General features: G+C 53.9%; 7 protein-coding genes across 7 annotated transcripts; 4 read left to right on the forward strand and 3 right to left on the reverse strand.

Moving 5' to 3' along the window:
* Positions 1 to 479: 479 nt before the first annotated feature.
* HMPREF1120_07168 (taurine dioxygenase) lies at positions 480 to 1,848 on the forward strand (the record flags this gene model as incomplete). Its single annotated transcript, XM_009161383.1, has 5 exons — positions 480 to 673; positions 755 to 1,048; positions 1,105 to 1,437; positions 1,497 to 1,711; positions 1,763 to 1,848. 5 exons carry the CDS (start codon positions 480 to 482, stop codon positions 1,846 to 1,848), a joined length of 1,122 nt encoding a protein of 373 aa, XP_009159631.1.
* Positions 1,849 to 2,156: 308 nt separating this feature from the next.
* Positions 2,157 to 3,040, reverse strand: HMPREF1120_07169 (proteasome component PUP2; the record flags this gene model as incomplete). The annotated part of the gene is made up of 4 exons (XM_009161384.1): positions 2,157 to 2,433; positions 2,480 to 2,826; positions 2,877 to 2,955; positions 3,003 to 3,040. 4 exons carry the CDS (start codon positions 3,038 to 3,040, stop codon positions 2,157 to 2,159), a joined length of 741 nt encoding a protein of 246 aa, XP_009159632.1.
* Positions 3,041 to 3,620: 580 nt separating this feature from the next.
* HMPREF1120_07170 (a disintegrin and metalloproteinase domain 8) lies at positions 3,621 to 6,490 on the forward strand (the record flags this gene model as incomplete). Its single annotated transcript, XM_009161385.1, has 2 exons — positions 3,621 to 3,990; positions 4,047 to 6,490. 2 exons carry the CDS (start codon positions 3,621 to 3,623, stop codon positions 6,488 to 6,490), a joined length of 2,814 nt encoding a protein of 937 aa, XP_009159633.1.
* A 107-nt stretch (positions 6,491 to 6,597) lies between these two features.
* Positions 6,598 to 9,485, reverse strand: HMPREF1120_07171 (uncharacterized protein). The gene is made up of 2 exons (XM_009161386.1): positions 9,003 to 9,485; positions 6,598 to 8,934 (listed from the first exon to the last, which is right to left on the reverse strand). The coding sequence occupies exon 2, from the start codon at positions 8,451 to 8,453 to the stop codon at positions 6,849 to 6,851; it is 1,605 nt and encodes a 534-aa protein (XP_009159634.1). The 5' UTR covers positions 8,454 to 8,934; positions 9,003 to 9,485; the 3' UTR covers positions 6,598 to 6,848.
* Positions 9,486 to 11,416: 1,931 nt separating this feature from the next.
* Positions 11,417 to 14,793, forward strand: HMPREF1120_07172 (uncharacterized protein; the record flags this gene model as incomplete). The annotated part of the gene is made up of 3 exons (XM_009161387.1): positions 11,417 to 11,659; positions 11,717 to 12,323; positions 12,386 to 14,793. The coding sequence occupies 3 exons, from the start codon at positions 11,417 to 11,419 to the stop codon at positions 14,791 to 14,793; spliced, it is 3,258 nt and encodes a 1,085-aa protein (XP_009159635.1).
* On the reverse strand, positions 11,764 to 18,734 carry HMPREF1120_07173 (ribose 5-phosphate isomerase B). Its single transcript, XM_009161388.1, has 2 exons — positions 18,223 to 18,734; positions 11,764 to 18,143 (listed from the first exon to the last, which is right to left on the reverse strand). The coding sequence occupies exons 1-2, from the start codon at positions 18,439 to 18,441 to the stop codon at positions 17,859 to 17,861; spliced, it is 504 nt and encodes a 167-aa protein (XP_009159636.1). The 5' UTR covers positions 18,442 to 18,734; the 3' UTR covers positions 11,764 to 17,858.
* Positions 15,153 to 17,147, forward strand: HMPREF1120_07174 (uncharacterized protein; the record flags this gene model as incomplete). Its single annotated transcript, XM_009161389.1, has 1 exon — positions 15,153 to 17,147. The coding sequence occupies one exon, from the start codon at positions 15,153 to 15,155 to the stop codon at positions 17,145 to 17,147; it is 1,995 nt and encodes a 664-aa protein (XP_009159637.1).
* Positions 18,735 to 18,746: the final 12 nt, after the last annotated feature.

The raw sequence follows: 18,746 nt of genomic DNA on the forward strand, positions 1-18,746 counted from the left end.
GTTATGTTTCTGGTGCGAGAGACGTGGACGAAGGGGTCCATCAAGGGGAAGCGAGCGAAACTGACCTGCCGTCTTGAGCAAATCACGCAATTCTGAGCCAGAAGGCGTGCGCGCTGCCCATCGCCAATCGACAACCATCCGCCAGCACCAGCGCCCTTTCGCAAGACCGTCTTTGGCCCATCTGTGCTTCATCAGGAAGCTGTCGTCGGGCCACGAAAATGCTTGCGGGGTGACGTGCGACTTAGGTTGCGCAACCGGCCAACAAAGCGCCACGAGTTCGCTCGCTTGTTGGTTAACGACCAGATTCACCAGTTTTCTCCAGCTGCCAGTGGTGCCGACTATCCACTGCGAGCCTGTAGCGCCAGTAGTCGTAGATATATATAACCAAGCAAAGGTCGTCTTCTTCTTCAGGGAGATTGCCGTCTTAAAATTTGGAAAATAGCGTGCTCGTTGTGTACTCGTATACTCGGAACTTCAAAATGGCTACAGCAGTTTCCGCCAACACAGCCTCGTCTGTCCCACCCCCAACTGTCCAGGGCGGCGTTGGTGCTTACAAGGAAATCAACAACACAACCGGCTTCCTTGAGGAGAATGAATTGAAGGGCACCGGCAAGTTCTCTGCAGCTGCCTATCCTCATTATCTGCCGGTATGGGATAACGAGAAGGGACAAAAGTGAGGTTTAACCCCTGCCGTGGCGCCTTCGTGGCTGGCTTGGCCCCTACAACTCAATACTGACACAATGATACCGTCCAGATATCCTCCCCTGGAGCCGTTCGAGCACTACGAGCATGGCAAAGACGCCGATCCGTCCTTCCCGAACTTGTTGAAGGAAGGGGTCAAGATCGAGAACATCACCGCCTCCATCGGCGCAGAAGTTACGGGCGTCCAGCTGTCCCAGTTGGACGACAAGGGTAAAGATGAGCTGGCGCTGTTGGTTGCCCAACGAAAGGTCGTGGCCTTCCGAGACCAAGACTTCGCAAACCTTCCCATTGAGAAGGCCTTGGAGTTTGGACGGTACTTTGGCAGACTACACATCCACCCTACCAGGTAAAGGCGATTGTTTCCCAAGCGCGACATGACCTTGATACTGACAGGGTGTTCAGTGGAGCACCTGCGGGATATCCTGAAGTCCACCTTGTCCACCGCGGCGCCGATGACCGTTCTTTCCTGGACTTCTTGAGCAGCCGGACCAACTCCATCGCCTGGCACAGCGATGTCACTTACGAGAATCAGCCTCCGGGCACCACTTTCCTCTATGGTCTCGACGTTCCGGACGCGGGTGGCGACACCCTCTTCGTTAACCAGGCAAAGGCCTACGAGAGACTGTCGCCCGCTTTCCGCGAGCGTCTGGCGGGCCTCCAGGCTGTTCATTCGGGATACGAGCAAGCCATAAGCGCCGAGAACAGAGGTTCTTTCGTCAGAAGAAACCCGGTCTCGTAAGTTTTGGGCAACCGTGGCCAGTTCGGTCGACGGCCAGTAGCTGACTCGTGCCCAGGTCCATTCATCCGGTTGTGAGAACTCACCCTGCGACTGGGGAGAAGGCGTTGTATGTCAACCCGCAGTTCACCCGTTATATCGTCGGCTTTAAACAAGAGGAGAGCGACTATCTGCTCAAGTTTTTGTATGACCACATCGCTTTGAGCCAAGATCTGCAATGCAGAGTTAGATGGAAGCCGAACACCGTTGTTGTGTGGGACAACCGCGTTACTGGTAAGTGTCGTCGTCCCTTTTGACCTGTGAGCTTTGCCTGACCTGCCATAGCACACTCTGCCCTGATTGACTGGGAGGACGGTCAGCGACGACACATCGCTCGCATCACTCCCCAGGCGGAGCGTCCGTACGAATAAATGATTTAAGATCCGTTATCGCTGCACAAATCGGGTGATGACGAAGTCCCCTAGTCCCCGCCAACATGTTCCCTGCGGGTCAATGTTGGAGCTTCTGAAGTGATAGACCTAGATTTCAGCAGTAGCATATAAAACAATAAAATTTGGCGAGAGCTTGTGTGCATGATCGTCAAGACTCTTTCATTTGTGCTCGAAAGCGAATTGCTTGCCGCTCGAAGCGGCTGCCCATTGTCGCGCCTTGACGCCAGTATCATGCTTGTGTCTCGACTGATTCAATTGCAGATGTCGACCATTTATTTGACTTATCTTCAGTCACCTTCCAGTCTTGCAACCACCGTGCTCATCTGCTCGTCACTGTAGATCTGGAAGCCCTTCTCTTTGGTGACGCTGGCCAGTTGCACGTTCTTCGCATCCAGCTTTTCCTCCATAACCTGCTTCAGGGTCTTCAATACCAAGGTCTCGGCTTCTTCTAGCGTCAATGATCTGTGATATTCTGATTGTAGCTCAGCCTGGGCGCCTTCACTACCGGATCCGATGGCCTTTGCATCATAGCGGTAAAATGTGCCTGACGGTTCAGCATGGTATCTGGTTTCGTCAGTGGTAGCTGGTGACAGAGAACGACACGGCTTACAATTGTGGCCCGTTGTCTTCGTCCCAACCGGCAATCAACAGAGCAACACCAAATGGCCGACTCATTATTGATTCCTCGCCTTGAGCTCCCTCGCCAAATCTCAGTGCCAGATCACAAATGGCTTGTGTGCAACTCTCCACTCCCAGTTTCTCGTTGAAGTTGAAGGCGTGGTTTTGCGACTCTATCCGGGCATGCTCAATCATGCTCCGTGCGTCAGCTTGGAGACCGGACATAGCGCAGCCAATATGTCTGTCAATCTCGACAATCTTCTCTATGCTGGAGGAAACAAGCAGGGGCGAAGTAACACGCTTTTCGACACCGAGGAGGACTCCATGAGACGTGGCAACCTATGCGGGTAAGCAAGTGGTAACAGTTGCTGGAAGATTCATCTGCATACCCCAATAGCCGTGGAACCAAGTTTGATGGCTTCTAGGGAGTACTCGACCTGAAAGAGACGGCCTTCGGGCGAGAAGGTGCTGTTGCGGATTAGTACATGCCGAACAGATAGAAGAAGCCTGCTCACTTGATCCCGCGATCGTATTCGCTCCGTGCAATAAACATTTTGGAAGGATAAGTCTGGTAGCTTGAAGGCCACCCAACTATCGGGGGAGGTAGCAGTCGTCAATCCGCGGCAACCGGACGAAGAGCGGTGGTGTCACTGATTTATTCGAAATACTGGTTTGTGCTCGAATGGGGCTTGTCGAAGCAGCGAAGGGCAAAGCACTCGGGTAGAAAGCTGGACAAAAAAAGGTTTCTTGAAACGAGATGTACCTTATGTTATGCGCTCTTGGAGACAGGCACGGTCAACGCGCAACACTCCATGGCACGATTGCTCCCAGGTACCGCAGTCTGCCAAGATGCCGCCGCTCTAGCAGCCTTGTGCTGGTAATGTTCTAGCCTCTGCTTAGTCAGCTGTCAGTTAAGCCAGCCTTGCGAGGCCCTGAATAGAGGTTCATTGGTTGTGTGTCCGAGAGAGTCGCGTCAATGTCCGACGCGCCCGCCATGCTCGTCCACCGCACTGCACCACCTACAATGTTGTAGATACTCCAACGAGACAATCGAATACCGATGCAATAATGCAGACCCCATGATGAGCCTCTGATATCGAAACGAACAATGACGTGTTGAAGACATGGCCTCCATGCATTACAGGAGTGCCTCGGCCGCTGAGCGACGAAGTAGTCACCTTCCTGACGGACCATCTCGTGTAAATTCAACTCGGTCCAGGCATTACGAACGACCCTTTACCCGCGACACCGACTCCCCCATATATCCAACGGCCTACAGCGAGGTCGGTGAAGGGACACACAAGCATACCAAGAGCGAGAACAGGTTTAGCGGCGTCGAAAGACGGCGGGAGAAGTCCATTGTTACCACGACCGAGACACTGGTGACACGAAGAAGTCCGAGGAAGGAGAGCTCGAATGTCGAAAGTCGGCGGACCAATCTCGATCGCCGGCGGAGTGTTGGAAGCCCTGTCTCGAAGCGACCGCCGAAGGATGAGGATACAGGTGTGTACTTCACCGTTTGTTGGAACGATCATGGAAAGGCGCTTACAACTCTGTAGAAGGATGGGCTCCCACAGTGTCGCTGATCCCACACTCCTCAGCCCCTCTCGCGACCAGGGTGACAGCACCACCGCTATCGCGAACTGCCCCTTCGACTCTTGATCCCATGCCGCTGGAGACAATGTCGATGCAAGAGCAAGAACGAGTCATACTGGACGACCTTCTGTATGTCTTCATGGGCTTTGAGGGCCAGTACATCCGTTTCCGAGACATCTATAACCCCAGCGATGAGAAGGATCGACTGAACGGGCCAACTTTCCACCCATTGCCGGGCCTGGATCCGAGTCTGAAGGATTTGACCAGCTCCATGCTGTCCATGGCTACTCACCACTGCGCCCTGGAGGCTTTCACCGAGGTCCAAAGCAGAGAGGAGTTTGGCTCTGTGAACCAGGCCCTTTGCGCCGCCATTCGTAACATCCTCAAAGACTTTCTGATTCTTGTCGCTCAGTTGGAAATGAAAGTATTGAATGACCCCAGCTTCACATTACACAAGATGCATATTGCTGTAATACCGACGATGCAATGTTTGGCTCAGCTGTACTCACTGGCACAAGAACTACTCAAAAAGAATTCGCTTCTCGATGAGGACATTGACGACTCCATCGACGACTTTGACGCGGACAACATCATTGAACGGCTCAAGGAGGGAGGCGACCTCCTTCCAGGAAGCCTGGCCCAGAAGAAGTGCATTGGGGGCAATGTCTTGGGCTTATTAACACATCGACTATCGACATTCTCCGGAGATCCTGCAGCACGAAGGATCCTGGAGATGCTGCTCCGAGAGTCCAGCAGGCCGTACATGGTCATGCTGAATGAGTGGCTCCATCACGGGGGCATCAAAGATCCTCATTCTGAATTCCTGATCGGCGAAAGAGCAAGTATCAAGCGAGAGCGCCTGGACGAAGACTACACCGACGAATACTGGGAGAAGCGGTATTACATTCGGGACAAAACAGTCCCTCCACAACTCGAGGCGGTCAAAGAAAAAGTGTTGCTGGCAGGGAAGTATCTCAACGTCGTCCGTGAATGCGGCGGCGTCAATGTGTCCAGTAAGATTGTCGATACCCCAGCGACGTTCGACGATCCGCGGTTCCTCGACAATGTCAACAATGCCTATTCCTTCGCAAACAGGGAGTTGCTACACTTGCTCCTGACCAAGAACTCACTCCGAAGCCGACTACGGTCGCTGAAACACTATTTCTTTCAGGACCGTGCCGAGTTCTTCCTCTATTTCCTCGAACTCAGCGAGTCGGAACTCCGCAAAAAGCACAGGGATGTGAACGTGGGCAAATTGCAGTCCTTGCTGGATTTGGTGCTCCATCAGCCTGGTAGCATCGCAGTGGCCGATCCCTTCAAGGAAGACGTCAAGGTCAAGTTAAACTCGGTAGGGTTGACTCAATGGTTAATCAAAGTTGTGAACGTGCAAGGCATGGACCAAGACAACCCAGAATCCGTGATGGACCAGTATAAGACGCCAGGGACGGCGGTCGGTGGTGGTTCCCAGGCGGCGTCAACAGAAAAGGCTCGTAGAGACAAGAAAGATGAGGAAGAAAAAGACATCATTGGATTCGATGCCCTCGAGCTCGACTACACGGTTCCGTTCCCCTTGTCCTTGATCATCAGCAGAAAGACCGTCATGCGATACCAGCTCATTTTCCGGTACACCTTGGCCCTGCGACACCTCGAGACCCAACTCGTGGCATGCTGGGCAACACACACGAAGGAAAGAGCATGGAACCACAAATCGTCAGACCGGCGGTTTGAACTGTGGAAAAGACGGGTGTGGACTCTGCGGTCGCGCATGCTGGTTTTTGTGCAGCAGATGCTCTTCTTCGCCACTGCCGAGGTGATTGAGCCGAATTGGCAAAAGCTCATGGTGAAAGTGGACGAGGCGGAGCGTGAGGATGAGGAGGATGAGGACGAAAGCAAAAAAGGCGAGCCCAAGCCCACTACTGCTGAAACAGCAGAACCCTTGATGAAACAGGGGCTCCATCATCCCAGACCCAAACCAACCGTCGACGAGCTCATGCAGGACCACGTTGATATGCTCGACTCGTGCATGAAAGACCTCGGCTTGACGCAGGCCAAGTTGCTCCGCTTGCACGCCAAACTCATGACTGGCTGTGGCATGTTTGCCGCATACGTCGAACATATCACAAAGACCTTGTACGAGGCAGACACGAGTCTTCAAGCAGCACAACAGGTCGGATCTGGATCCAACAGGACCACTGCTGCTGCTGCCCCTGCTCCACCCACCGATCCGGCCCGCATGAAGCGGATCGAAGAGTCGATTCGGAAGTACGAGGAGCACTTCAATCGCCATTTGAAGATCTTGATCGACGCGCTCAATTGGTTCGCCACCACCGAGACCGTCTCGCTGCTCAGTCTTTGTGGCCGCTTGACTAATGCTGAAGTCCAGCGACGGGATGATCTCTTCCTTTGACAGCTTTGCGATTGGTTAATTTTCTGGCTTGGAGCACAGTATTGACTGGATTACGAGGACTGCCAGCGATAAGGTGTCGTGGAGGGTGTGTAAGGTTCCAGAACCATTATGGGGAAGCAGTTAGTTAGATTGCTACTGCTATTGTTGCTTCTTTGTTTGCACTGCAGTACCATGCATGATTTTGACGAATCGCACGAGGGATGAAACAAAAATAAATCACAGCCGATTTTTGGGATGATTAATACCCGGCTGGGTCACGGCAGACAGTGCTGCTCCCAGGTTTTATTACATGAATGTGTTCGGATCATCGTGCTAGAATTCACGCCATAAAGCGGACATCAATCAACTGGTCCAAATATCATCTGGTCTTGTACACACAAGGCTTCAAGACCTTTGCTTCCTCCTCTGGCGACACATCGTCATCGTCAGCACCAGCAGCAGCATCTCCTTTGCTAATAAACCTCATCTTGCCATCATGGACTCTCTTATACTCGTGACCGTTCCACTTGAGCCACTTGTGCTTTCCTGCGCTGGGCACGCCGGACTTGACAAAGACCATGCTCACAAACATTTTGTTACTTTTGTCGACCGATTCGGGTCGTAACACGAACCCACGGCGCGAAAAGACTTTGACGAATGCCGAAATGTCCGTGTCATCTTTGACAGCAACGGCAGCACCGCCTTCGGCATCGGCAAACACTTCCTCCTCGCCATCGAGTGGATCGGGGTCGACAGCAGTGCCCTCGGAACCGTTGAATTTCTTGTGCTGTTTCTTAGGAGTCTTCCGCCTCTTGCCTACGCTGTTCTCGACGACATGGCCCGGTCCCTTTGTCACACGGCCGAAGCGAGACTTGACCTCGGAAACCCAAACTTCACCCTTGCCGTCACCGCGGAGGATGCGCCAGGCTTCCTCGACGAAAGAAAGCCAGTTGGTGCCCATCAGACTTAGACAGAATACGGCCACGTCGACCTCGCCATCGCGAAGCGGTAGGTTCGCGATATCTGCCTTGGTGACGTGGCTGTTCGGAGCGTGGAGATCGAAGTTGTGGAATTTGAGCTTCAGGTTCTTGATCTGGGATTGGCACCCTCGTGCAAGAGGAGCATCTCCACAGCCTAGGTCGGCGATCGTGCAGGTGCCTGTCTTCCGTCGAGGGAGCGAGTCGGATCCTTGACTCTGTCCTCGCCGCTTGAACGTCGCAATGTACTGGTCGACTGGATTTTGAGGCCACGAATCCTTGACTTGTTGGGAAAATCCGGCATGGTATTCGGCGAATAGGTCGGGGGAGTTGGTGAACAGGTCCATCGCGGCGGCCGAGGATGTGGTATACAAGGTCTCGTTGAGGTGCCGGAAGCGGGCAGACGTGAGCTTGCTGCGCATCTTGGCTTGGAGTGGTGTCAGTTTGGCCGGTGTCGGTACGGGAGGGAGGGCTTTGATGACGGCTTCGGCAGACGATGTGGTGGTCTGCGATGGGTTTTTGGTTTGGCCATTATTGCCATTTGCTTTGCGGCTTCCGTCTATACTTTTCTTGCCAGCCTTCCCTGAGGCTCCTGTCTTGTTGTCTCGAGAATGGGAATGCTGGGACGTTTTAGAATCCTGTGCCGGCGCCTCGGACGTTGTATTCTCCTCGTGAACTCTTTTCTTGTTTTTGTTCTTGTTCTTGTCCTTATGCTTGCTGGCCGCGGGTGTTTCCTCGCCCTTGGTCTGGCTCTCTGGGCCGCCGGTCTCGTTTGACTTTCGTCTGGCCTTCGGGGTAACCTCTTGGGTCCCGGCATGCCTTTCGACGGTCTCGGACGCCTTGCGTTGGTTCCATAGCTTTTCGAGTTCAGTTCCGGTTACTTTGGCCGCATGGTCTCCATCAGGGTGCATGTTCTTTCTCTTCTTCGTCTTTTCGCCCGTCTTCGAGTATTGCGATTCTGGGACCAGGGCGGCCGGGGACACAGCCCAACCGGGAACGGCGAACATGGTACAGGAGACCGCGGAGATGTTTTGGGATGGTCACGAAGACACTAGGTCAGGATTGAGATGCAGCGGTTAGCTCGCCATGCAGGTTTCAAATAGTTCGATGCTTGTGCATGGATAAAGCTGCACAGCGCATTGCCATTGTGTTACGGCTTCAAGCAGTATGAGGTCTGATGTCCAAAATTTTAGTTGGCGCCACGGTCGCGGCCGGCGGGAGGACGACTGGCCGGGAGCAGCCATTATTATTAGGCACTGCACTAGTCCTGGTCGTGTTAGTAGGTAGGTAGTGTGGAGGGGGAAAGAATTTTATGTCAAGATGCCTGCCTCAGGCAGCCTCGTATTGGGTACAACAGGCATGGACTTCTGGGCATGGTGCCCTGCTTTAACCAGGATCGGTGCAGTGGGGGAGCACCGGATCATGCACCCAGTCCCGGGATTTATTCAAGCAGGGGCCAAATCCCCCCAAGACTCCGGTAGTGTGCGCCTAATTCCGCCCCTACCGTTAGCCAGAAGTACAAGGCGCCGGAGTGACCTTGCAGGTGCTTGCCTTACCCTGCCGGTGCAGTAGTAGTAGTGAGCAGAGAACCTAGGATAACTTGACCAGTATGAAGCTCAGTCGTCGCTCAACGGCTCGTTCAACGGCGTTCCTAGTTGGTGCAGGGTTCAATATGAGAGGGAGGCAGCAATCATGCTGAAAGTACTGTACTCCTCCCCTCCAAGTTCCTCGTCGTGTCTTCCCTGCTTGCTCACCCACTCTAGCAATATCCTTGCAGAATGACAACAGACCAGGCGAGTAGTATTCGGTAGGTCTCCCGCTTCGGCCGTCAGACCTTTTGGCAGCCTTGTGCAACCGCCATTATACCTATTAATGTTGCCTGTCAGACTTGCCTCATTCCGCCAGCCTGGGCTGTGGGCGTCCTTGAGGCTTGCACGGTGGCCGGGCAGCACTCTTCAAGTTGTTGGATGTCTGTTTTTCATTTACTGTTTGACATTTGATTGATATCTCTGGTATGGTCATTAGAGGAAGTACACGAACTCCAAAGTATCAGTGTAATCGTCTCTATTTTGGAATATCCTATCAAAAGATAATGGCCTCGTCTAAGTTCGTAGTAGTTCCCGGAATGCGTGCTAATTCGCCGAGCATGTCTATTTGTAGGGGCTGGGCGGAGGTCGTATATCTTCTATCTGCGAAACTAGGTATCTTTCTTCTTGCAACGCAATATTACACTGCCTGGCGCAAAGAAGGGTAGGAAATCCACCCAAGGAGCGGTACAGCACGGCCACCGGGGTTTAACCATCAAAAGCACATCGTGCGAAGGTTGGTCTCGACAGAAATCCTACTACGACTCGGAGCACTAACTAATAAGACGCCTTCAGGATTCAGTCGATTAGCGCCTCTCGAGCCAAACCACCAAAGCACCATGACCCCTTCCGGTACCCGCCCGTCAAAAGATCGTCGTGGACGTCGGCCAGGAATCTGGCGCCTCTCGCAGTGCTGGTCTTACCAGAGGCCCAGCTGAAAAAACAGCGGGTCTGGTGAATGCCCACGTTTGTGGTGCGATAACTGTACAGTAGTAGTACATCAGAGTGGCTCCTCATCGCGAATCTTCAGGTTGACCCTCCCCGTCCGCCTCGTGTTCGAACCATTTGGACACGGATGATCACTCCAACTTTCTCACGTGAGCGATCTGCAACCCACTGGCAATGCGACTCGAGGTGGATCTTGGTTCTTCCACGACGTGGCTACTATTTGGTAACGCGTGGAGTCTAGCAGGCTAGGGAGGCATACACCAGGCAGAATTCCGTCTCGCCGCAGAACTGGGGGATCTACGGTACCTGCTTCGTCCGTTATCACCAGAGGACAGGGAACGATGGCAGCATGAACGCACCTCGACAGTGGCCCAGCTGTCCAGTAGTAACGAGGCAGTCAAGCAGACTCCCCAACACGACGTACCTACCAAAAACCAGGAGCGCCGTCACAAAGACCCCATGCTCACCCTGGGAATTCATTCATGTATCCTCACACCAGATAGGGCAAGCCTACAGGCCCCACGGTAATCCGATTTGCTGAATGTTTGCGCCGACTTCCAAAGAGCTAGGGCACATCGATGAATGTTCTTACACTCCGCTTCACCGAGATGTCCAATGTAAGGTCAACTCCAGTTGCTCCGAGAGCCATCGCGACGAGAGTCACAGCCCTACTAGTACACAAAGCTGAAGCGGCTATCCCCAAGAGTCCTGGAGCGGTCCTAAAGCCGCTAGTGTTTGCTTTTGACAGCCGCCACCAACAGTAAGGTACCAATTACACCCGGTATCAGCTCACTTCTCCCTTTGATGAATCCTGAAATGGGTTCAAACCGCCATACGGCGTAATCAGCGGCAGATACGGGAGCTTTTCGCAAGGTCTTTCTATGTTAGGGTACACGCAGACGGGTCCGCTGTCCTCCATAACGGGTCTGCCAATCGTTGCTCTTTTCGTTTTGCGCTGCATATGCGGCTACGAAAAAGCCAGTCTCACAGGCCCGTTCGTTGCATGAGCACAAGCTCCCTCCCTCCTACCACCACGTCTCCGGCGGAGGCTCACCGTTCCTCGGCAACTTTTACAGTGTGAACGCCCGTCTAGAGTTGCTCTTCATGCTCCTTTTATCGGACGCTGTTCGGAGTGTGCCAAACAAGGAAATTGTGCTATGCCCAGGCGCCCGAAGCATGCCCACCACTTTCCGTTGCGACGACCATCATATGCAGACAGCTGCCACCAGCGTCATACAGCGCCTCCTTCTTTAAGGGGTCTCACTCCCATGCTGCTGCGGTTGGAACGTTTGCTTCAGCCTTCATTAGAAGGCTCCGCGGCCGTGTTACGTTATGATTAATGGTTACAGAGACGCTCGGCAGACCTTCTATAGCCGAAGAGCGCCTTGGAGGTGGACAGTCAAGGGAAGGCCCTTGAGGCTCCCGAGTTAGTGTCAATGTCTTCGACTCCTGAACAAAGAGATTCTGTCGAGGTAAAGGAGTCAAGTAATAAGGCAGATGGAGACAGAGCGTCAGACGCTGCAAAGAAAAATGCTGCGAAGAGGAGAACCAAGACGGGCTGTTTAAGTGAGTCTTCTGGTCTACGGCGGGCACATGCCCTCGAAGGTCCTGCCGCATTCATATTTAACGATCTTGCAGCATGTCGAAAAAGACGAATCAAATGCGATGAGGGGAAGCCTGTGAGGCCTGATTCCCGAGTGTTGTCTTCTATATGGCCGTCGCTGACCACATCACAGTCGTGCAGGAATTGCATAAAATCAAAGCGCGAATGCGCCGGCTATGTGCAACCGCTCGTCTATAAACAACAAACCCAAGGCGACACTGCTGCTTTCCACGACCCTACGGAGCCGTTCCTCTCACCTCAAAGCGAAGGGGCTTTTTTCAACCTACGCTTTGAGCAGCCGTACTTGGGATCATACCGCCCACTCGACCCCTCGACTGTGTCTCCTTATCAACACCCTCCATTTGGTGCCGGCGACATTGGATCGTCCTCTCTGCGCTCGAATGCGCCTTTCTCGGATGGCTGCGACGTGTCCGACTTCCACCGGTGGTCGGACGCGCAGCAACCCAGAGCTGCTACCTACCGCGGTACGCCAGACCCAAGTGGAAGGAGTAGACATGGTGGTCTAGACGCATATTATCACAGTGGAGGGCTTCCTGCATCCCCCTCGCCTCTTGATCGTCGGTGGATGACCCAGTCAGGACATCACCTCTCCGCACGGACTGAAGCACACTATCCAGGCCCTATTCCTCCTTTTCCTGCCGGATATGCCAGATTTTCTTTAGGGCAACCGTCAGCTTATGCCAGGCAGCCGCAGGCATTCTCCCACGACAGCAAAGACGGTATGTAGACGACCATTCTAGATATCCAATGAGACGATTGCAATCGCTGAGATATCCCACAGGAAACTTTGATAGACAGTACCACATCCGCGCCTCCGCTCGAGGTCCTCACCCTTCATCCTCGGTACCGCCCCCTACGACCACTGCAGCGTTTGCTGCCACCTGGGATGATGACTATGACGACCCCGACGATCCCTTCGATGTCGAAATGGACGAGAGCCGAGTCTCTCACCACGACGCTGCAGACAACCTCACACAAATACTGGATCCATCTGGCCGGCAGATTTGGGGACAAAAAATGTACAATTGGCAGAGGGTGCAGGCCCAATCAGTCGCAAGCTTTCAACTCCCGATCGCCGCGTCGCCGCTACAAGACGAAAGGAACGAGCGTGCATTTCGGCACTTTGTCGAGATCACAAGCCACTGCATCTCCATTTTCGAGAGACAACACTTCAGCCCTTTGGTTGCTCCGGCGAGGACGCTTTGGAACTTCACGATGCCGGCCCTGGCCCTGTCGTATCCCGCCCTTGCCCACGGGATTCTGGCCCTGGGAGGGTTGCATTTCGCGAAGGTGAGCAGGAATTCCGAAGATCGAGCCGCGAAGCATTTTATGTACGCGGTCAGACGAGTGGGAAGACTGCTGAGTCTACCCAGACGACGCCATGAGATTGCGACGCTGGCCACGGTACTTGTTCTCGGGTTTTATGAGGTATTGAGCGGCGACCACTCCCGCTGGAACCTGCATCTGTCAGGCGCGACGAAACTGGTGCTGGAACACGACATCGCTAGCCTGACTCGCAACGCACGTCGGATGCGCCGGGGCGCGAAAGCAAGAGTCAACCAGTGCACTGCGCAATTTGCTTATGGCCGTGTCGCCGGGATCCCTGTTTCACTGTTGGACGATATAGATTGGGAGGTCGACTCTGCGTTGATTTCCCGGTTAATCGGGGTTCAAGTGGACTATGACCGTCAGGTGCAGCCAGGTTTGGAATCGCAGGCGTACCCATATGACCTGACCGAAAAGGACATTGATGATTTCAAAACCAAGCTGGATCTGAGATGGTGGTATTGTAAGCAAGACGTCTTTCAAAGCATGCTTAGTGGAGATCGACTCCTCATGCCAATCGAGGACTGGAAGTACTGCCCCCCACGAGGACAATTGGGACGAGCGGATAACCCCTACGCGACCTTCGATCATTTGCTTCTTGTCATGGCACGATTGGCCGATTTTGGCGGAAGAGACCGGATCCGCAAGCAGCGGGCAGTTGAAGCTCAAGGAGGAGAATGGCGGCCTCCTTTGTGGCTCTTCGGGCCCAGGGGGTCACCGGGACCCCCTGGAAGCAAAGGTAAAGAGAGGTCCGGTACAGTAAACAAGTCCTCCAGCTCAGGCTCGGGAAGAAATACCGCGTCAATGAGGTCCGCTGGCCAGAACTCCGTGAAACCTGCGCCAGCGCCCAGTGCTAATGAGGGCAGAGTCAGGCAGACCAAGCCAACTCCATCTCAAGGTCCGGGGCCGGAGTCGACGAACAGTCCGCCAATGTTTGGGATGATGCCTTCGGCTGGAGATCCGCAAGTGCATCCTGCGGTGCGGACCATGCAGGCCAACATCAAGGATCCGGCATTTATGCTAAGACCGGAGTCAAAGGGGGCTTCACCACCACGAGACCTTGATGACGAGACCGCAAAAGCCTTCTCCGAGCATGCCGATATCACCAAAGCATTCGACATATTCCGTGCGGCCCTTGGCCCGGAGTTCGACCCTCTCCCACCTTCTGACCCGCCGATAGCGACGCCATTCGGGCCGGCTCTGGTGTATAAAAACGCGGCCGTTGCTTGCATATGGATATTCTACAATGTCGGGCGGATATTGTTGCATCGCTTGCATCCAGAAATGAATCCTGCTGCCATGATCTCGGCCGGTTTCGCAGCGCCGCTGACACACGAGTACGCCCAGACGGTGGGCAAGATCTGTGGTGGGCTCTATTCGGGACAACATTACGGTCAAATTGGAACGTTGGAGCCTAGCTTCGCCGGTGCGTTGATGGAGAGTACATTCTCCCTTCTCTTTGCCGCGGTACAATACACGGATCCGGGCCAGCGTGGATGGACAATAAGTAAACTACGAGATGTCGACAAGCACTGCGGTTGGCGCACATCGGCCGCCATTGCGGGCGGTTGCGAGAATGCCTGGGTAAAGATGGCCCAGAAAGGCCGAGGACCTCCATACGAACGTACGCTGAATATGCACGACAAGGACGAACGTGTGAGCGGACAAAAGCCGCGAGGCAGTCCCTCGCCGGGAGCAAGCGGTGGCAGACAAGAGTTCAATCCTGAGGCCGAACATGAGTCGGAGTTTGTGCATCATGATCGCAGCTTGATCGATCGATCGGGGTCTACCCGCGTGCACTGGGCCTTGGGTTTACTCTCGGTCGAGGAAGATATCAAAAGGATGACATTGGAGGAAGGATGATCCTGGATTGGATTTGTTCATGCCAGCCGACAGGAATGTCGATACGTCCATCACTGTCCTGACGACCATACCAGGCACTGTCATCATCCTTACGAGAATGTGTGCGGGACGGCTGAACTTCACGGACTTCTTCGCCACAACATCTCGCTCCTGCCGGATGGAGCTGGGTAATGCTGCGATCCAGGCGCCGCCTGTCACTCGGCAGCTACGACGATATCCGTCGAGCATTTTATGCCGTCGCATTCCCCGGGCAGTCTATCTTCGCCTCGATCTGTCGGCCAGTATCACTATCACTGGCATGCAGTATAGGCTCATATATAGTAGTCAGCCCACAGTCGGACCTGTTTTCAGCCCTCACAATGCAGGCTCTCCGGAAAGACGTGTCCTCTTATTTCGACTACCGACCCAGGAGAAATGCTTCTTCGGAGGCCAACACGCCCATTTCTGAGCCGATCAGCCCCGGAACCCTTCCCAAGCCATCGCCCCGACCAAGACCTCGACTTGGAAGCCTGCGGTCCCAGTCTGAGCATGCGACAACTCACAAGAGGATTCATGTGAAAGCTGTTCCCGAGGAACAGGGTAGTCACCATGGTTCAGGCTCGGGGGCGCCACCACGTACCGCCGAAGACAGAGGTCAAGAGCAAGATGCGCGACCTATCTCCGAGCACCTCGTGGACGAATCCCAGGAAACTGCGCCCATCACCCCAAGCACTGCCGGTCCAGGTGGTGGGTTGGCCGGTAGAAAGGAGAGCCAACCGCGTTCTGCCCAAAGATCGATCGTCGGTCGTGGTTGGGCAAGGTCGCCTTCAGGGGGCCTCTGGTTCCGGGCGAAACACTCTTCCAGTGAGATCGGCCGCCCGTCATCGAGTCGGGATATGCCCAGTCCTTCTGATTCTGAAGTACTTGTCGTGCGTACGGATCAAACACCGTTGCGACCGCCATCCGCCCCAAAGAACAGGGCAGCCCTCAGTCGGTCGTCTCCGAGTACGATCAGAGTCGAGGCGTACTTCAACGAAACGGATGCCCAACCACATGAGCCAGGGCATTCCGCTGCGGACCGTCGTCGCGGCCAGTCTTACGGCGACGAGGCTCATGGTGGTGATGCGGTACCACGCAAAAGTTCCTTCAATCCTCTGCATTTTTTCTCGGCTCCCCTACAGCTCATACGACGGGCCAGCGGCACGAAAAGGCAAAGCAAGATCAGGCCGGCTGAACCCAGGATTGTTCTCCCCCAGTTCGAAGACCCACTGCTTGCAGATCATCCGAGCTTGCTGAGGAGAAATCACACGGCCGAAGCCCTGGCCCGGGTCAGTGCGATCCTACAGGATCTGAGGCAGTCTCCTCAAGCATCCTCGCGGCCGCCGACCGGGATCAAGCCTTTGAGATGGCGGACTTTCTCTAACAAATGGGGTTCGCCGAAGGTGGACAAAGATCATCTCGTGGTCCCCGAAGACACAGAGCATTTCACGGCCCACCAGCGGAGGAGTATGGAGCATCTGTGGGACACTCGGTCGTACACGTCGAGTGAAAGAAATTTGCTGATGGGACGGCTGCCGAACAACAGTCCGGCCGAGCAGGCCACGTACAAAGTGAAAAGGAGCGCCAGTGCTCAAACCGAGGAGTTTCTGAAAATCGACATCAGCATCCGCGGAGGGACCAGCTACTTGCCGAGCGAGGCACGTCGTATACACACTCCACCGCTGCCCGAAGAAGGGCCTGACGGGAAGTATCGAGGTTTCTTCTTTGACTACAACGCCCCAAGACGGGCCAGCACCATCCCGCAGTCCTACGATGGGAAGTTGTCAGCAGAAGAAGTCTCTCCATCTGCCGGTAAACCTTCCCCACCACATAGTGGCAGCACGAGTGCCGAGAGTGCCATGGAGGAATCGCAGTCACAGAAGGGCACGTCGAGCTCTCATGCAGGGAGAGGTCACGGTGGGCGTAGTAAGAAAGGAAAGGAGCATGTCAAATCAGGCCCTTGTGGGTTGGGAAAAGATTGGTATGATGTCAAGTTGGCCGAACTCGGACTGGGAGATGCGTCCGGCTGGGGTCAAGCGGTGGACGCCAAAGAAGGCGAAAGACGGGTCAACTTGAGCGCGTTGGAAGCCATGGCTGAAAAGAATTTATCGACCGGCAGGTCCAGTGATGCGGAGCGCCATCTTGACCTCACCATACCGGAACATCTGCCGAGCAGTCCACTGTGCCCAAGAAATGCAAGGTACTGGCGGGTGGTCAAGGGGAAGGGAAGTCAGTTCAGGGGCTGTTGGATGCATGGAATTGGGGTGTATTCAACCAATGATGGTGAGGGTCACGGTAGTGATGATGACGATGATGTGGAGACCAGTCATGGCTAAAAGATGGGAGAAGCATGCGAGGATAGACATTTCTCTACGCCGTGATGAATGTCTGCTTTGTATGCCTGAGGCCTGTATGCCTTTTGTTAGCAACTGCTAGTCATCCATCGCGATGGGATTTTCTCTGCCAGGCGGGCCAGAACGTTTACAATGAGTGCCAGTGATCTGCAGCAGGACTGTATTGTGTCACTGCACGGCGGAATATTGGTAGCAGAGGAAAATGGATAACTCTGAACTCGATAATGATGCTTTTTGCTTTTGCTTTCCCATATTCCTCTTACTTGTCATCCACTGGTTCCAACTGCTGTTGATGTTGCCGTATAGTAGGTAGACAATGGCACTGTTCCGGCTGTTGGTTGTCTCGAACTCCCAATGCCCAAGTTCAAGTTGAACATATGGAAGATTGTCCCCGAAGGACAACATATATTGGGACCGGATAGTTTTGTCGTCGCCCCAGGTGTGAACTGCCGGTGTCTCACCAATTACGGGTTGGATTTTTGCATTGTCAATAAAGACGGTCCACGTATCCAAACGGGTTTTGGTTTGCACGGCTCCTTTTCCAACTAGCCATTCAAGTTCATCGTTTCAAGTTCCCGAGATGGATGGCATAGGTGGAATGTATGTTTTCCCCGGTCCATTCCATTCCATCTGGCTCTTTCTTTTTCCCTTCTGTTCCTTTTTTTTTTGGTGTCATGTCACAGTGTCATTCATTTACAACTCGCCAAACTTCTCCTCATATTTCGAAATATGAGCGACCTTTTCCGCACTCGCGCTCTGTTCGTCAAACCGCAACTCGACCCACTCGTCGACCAGCTTCTTCGCCAACTCGAGTCCAATGACGCGCTGGCCGAAACACAGCACCTGGGCATTGTTGGACAAGACACTCCGTTCGACACTGTACGGATCATGCGCCGTCACGGCTCGGATCCCCTCAACTTTGTTGGCCGAAATGGCGACGCCGAGACCGGTGCCGCAGATGAGGAGGGCTCGATCGGCCTAACGAAACGTACAGAGAGAGTATTAGTAAAAGAAAGGGGGGTTTGGTGGAAAAGTGTTGTTGTAAGTGTGTTCTTACCTCTCCAGATTTAATCTTTTTGCAAGCATCCACAGCCAAATGCGGATACGCCGTGGCGTCGTCGGCGTCGACGACACCGACGTCCAACACTTTGGTGACGCCCTTGTGTTTGCTGAGGGTTTCTTTGAGGGCGGTTTTGTAGGCGTGGCCCGCGTTGTCGCTGCCGACGACGATGCGGAGCGGGGATTTTTGTTGTTGTTGGCTGCCGTTGGCGCTCATGGTGGCTGTCTGTTCGAGATGGATATTTGGAGAGGATAGATACTGTGGAAAATAGAGCAACAAACAGAAGAGACGGCGAGCGGTGTGGTTAAAAGGAAGAATACTACTACTACAAAACAGAACGAGAAAAAGTCAAACGTGATCTCAAATATGATGAGTGATTGAGTTAAAGATGAGACTCGGAGTCAAGACCGGTCATCCATCGTTCATGGATGATGTCGCCCGCAAATAACATCAACGTTCCTTACTGCCGCGGTGGGTGGACAATCAGCCTGAAACCTGACCGTGGCGGCGGGACATACAAT

The sequence above is a fragment of the Exophiala dermatitidis genome (assembly GCF_000230625.1).
Source record: "Exophiala dermatitidis NIH/UT8656 unplaced genomic scaffold supercont1.6, whole genome shotgun sequence".
Lineage (NCBI taxonomy): Eukaryota > Fungi > Ascomycota > Eurotiomycetes > Chaetothyriales > Herpotrichiellaceae > Exophiala > Exophiala dermatitidis.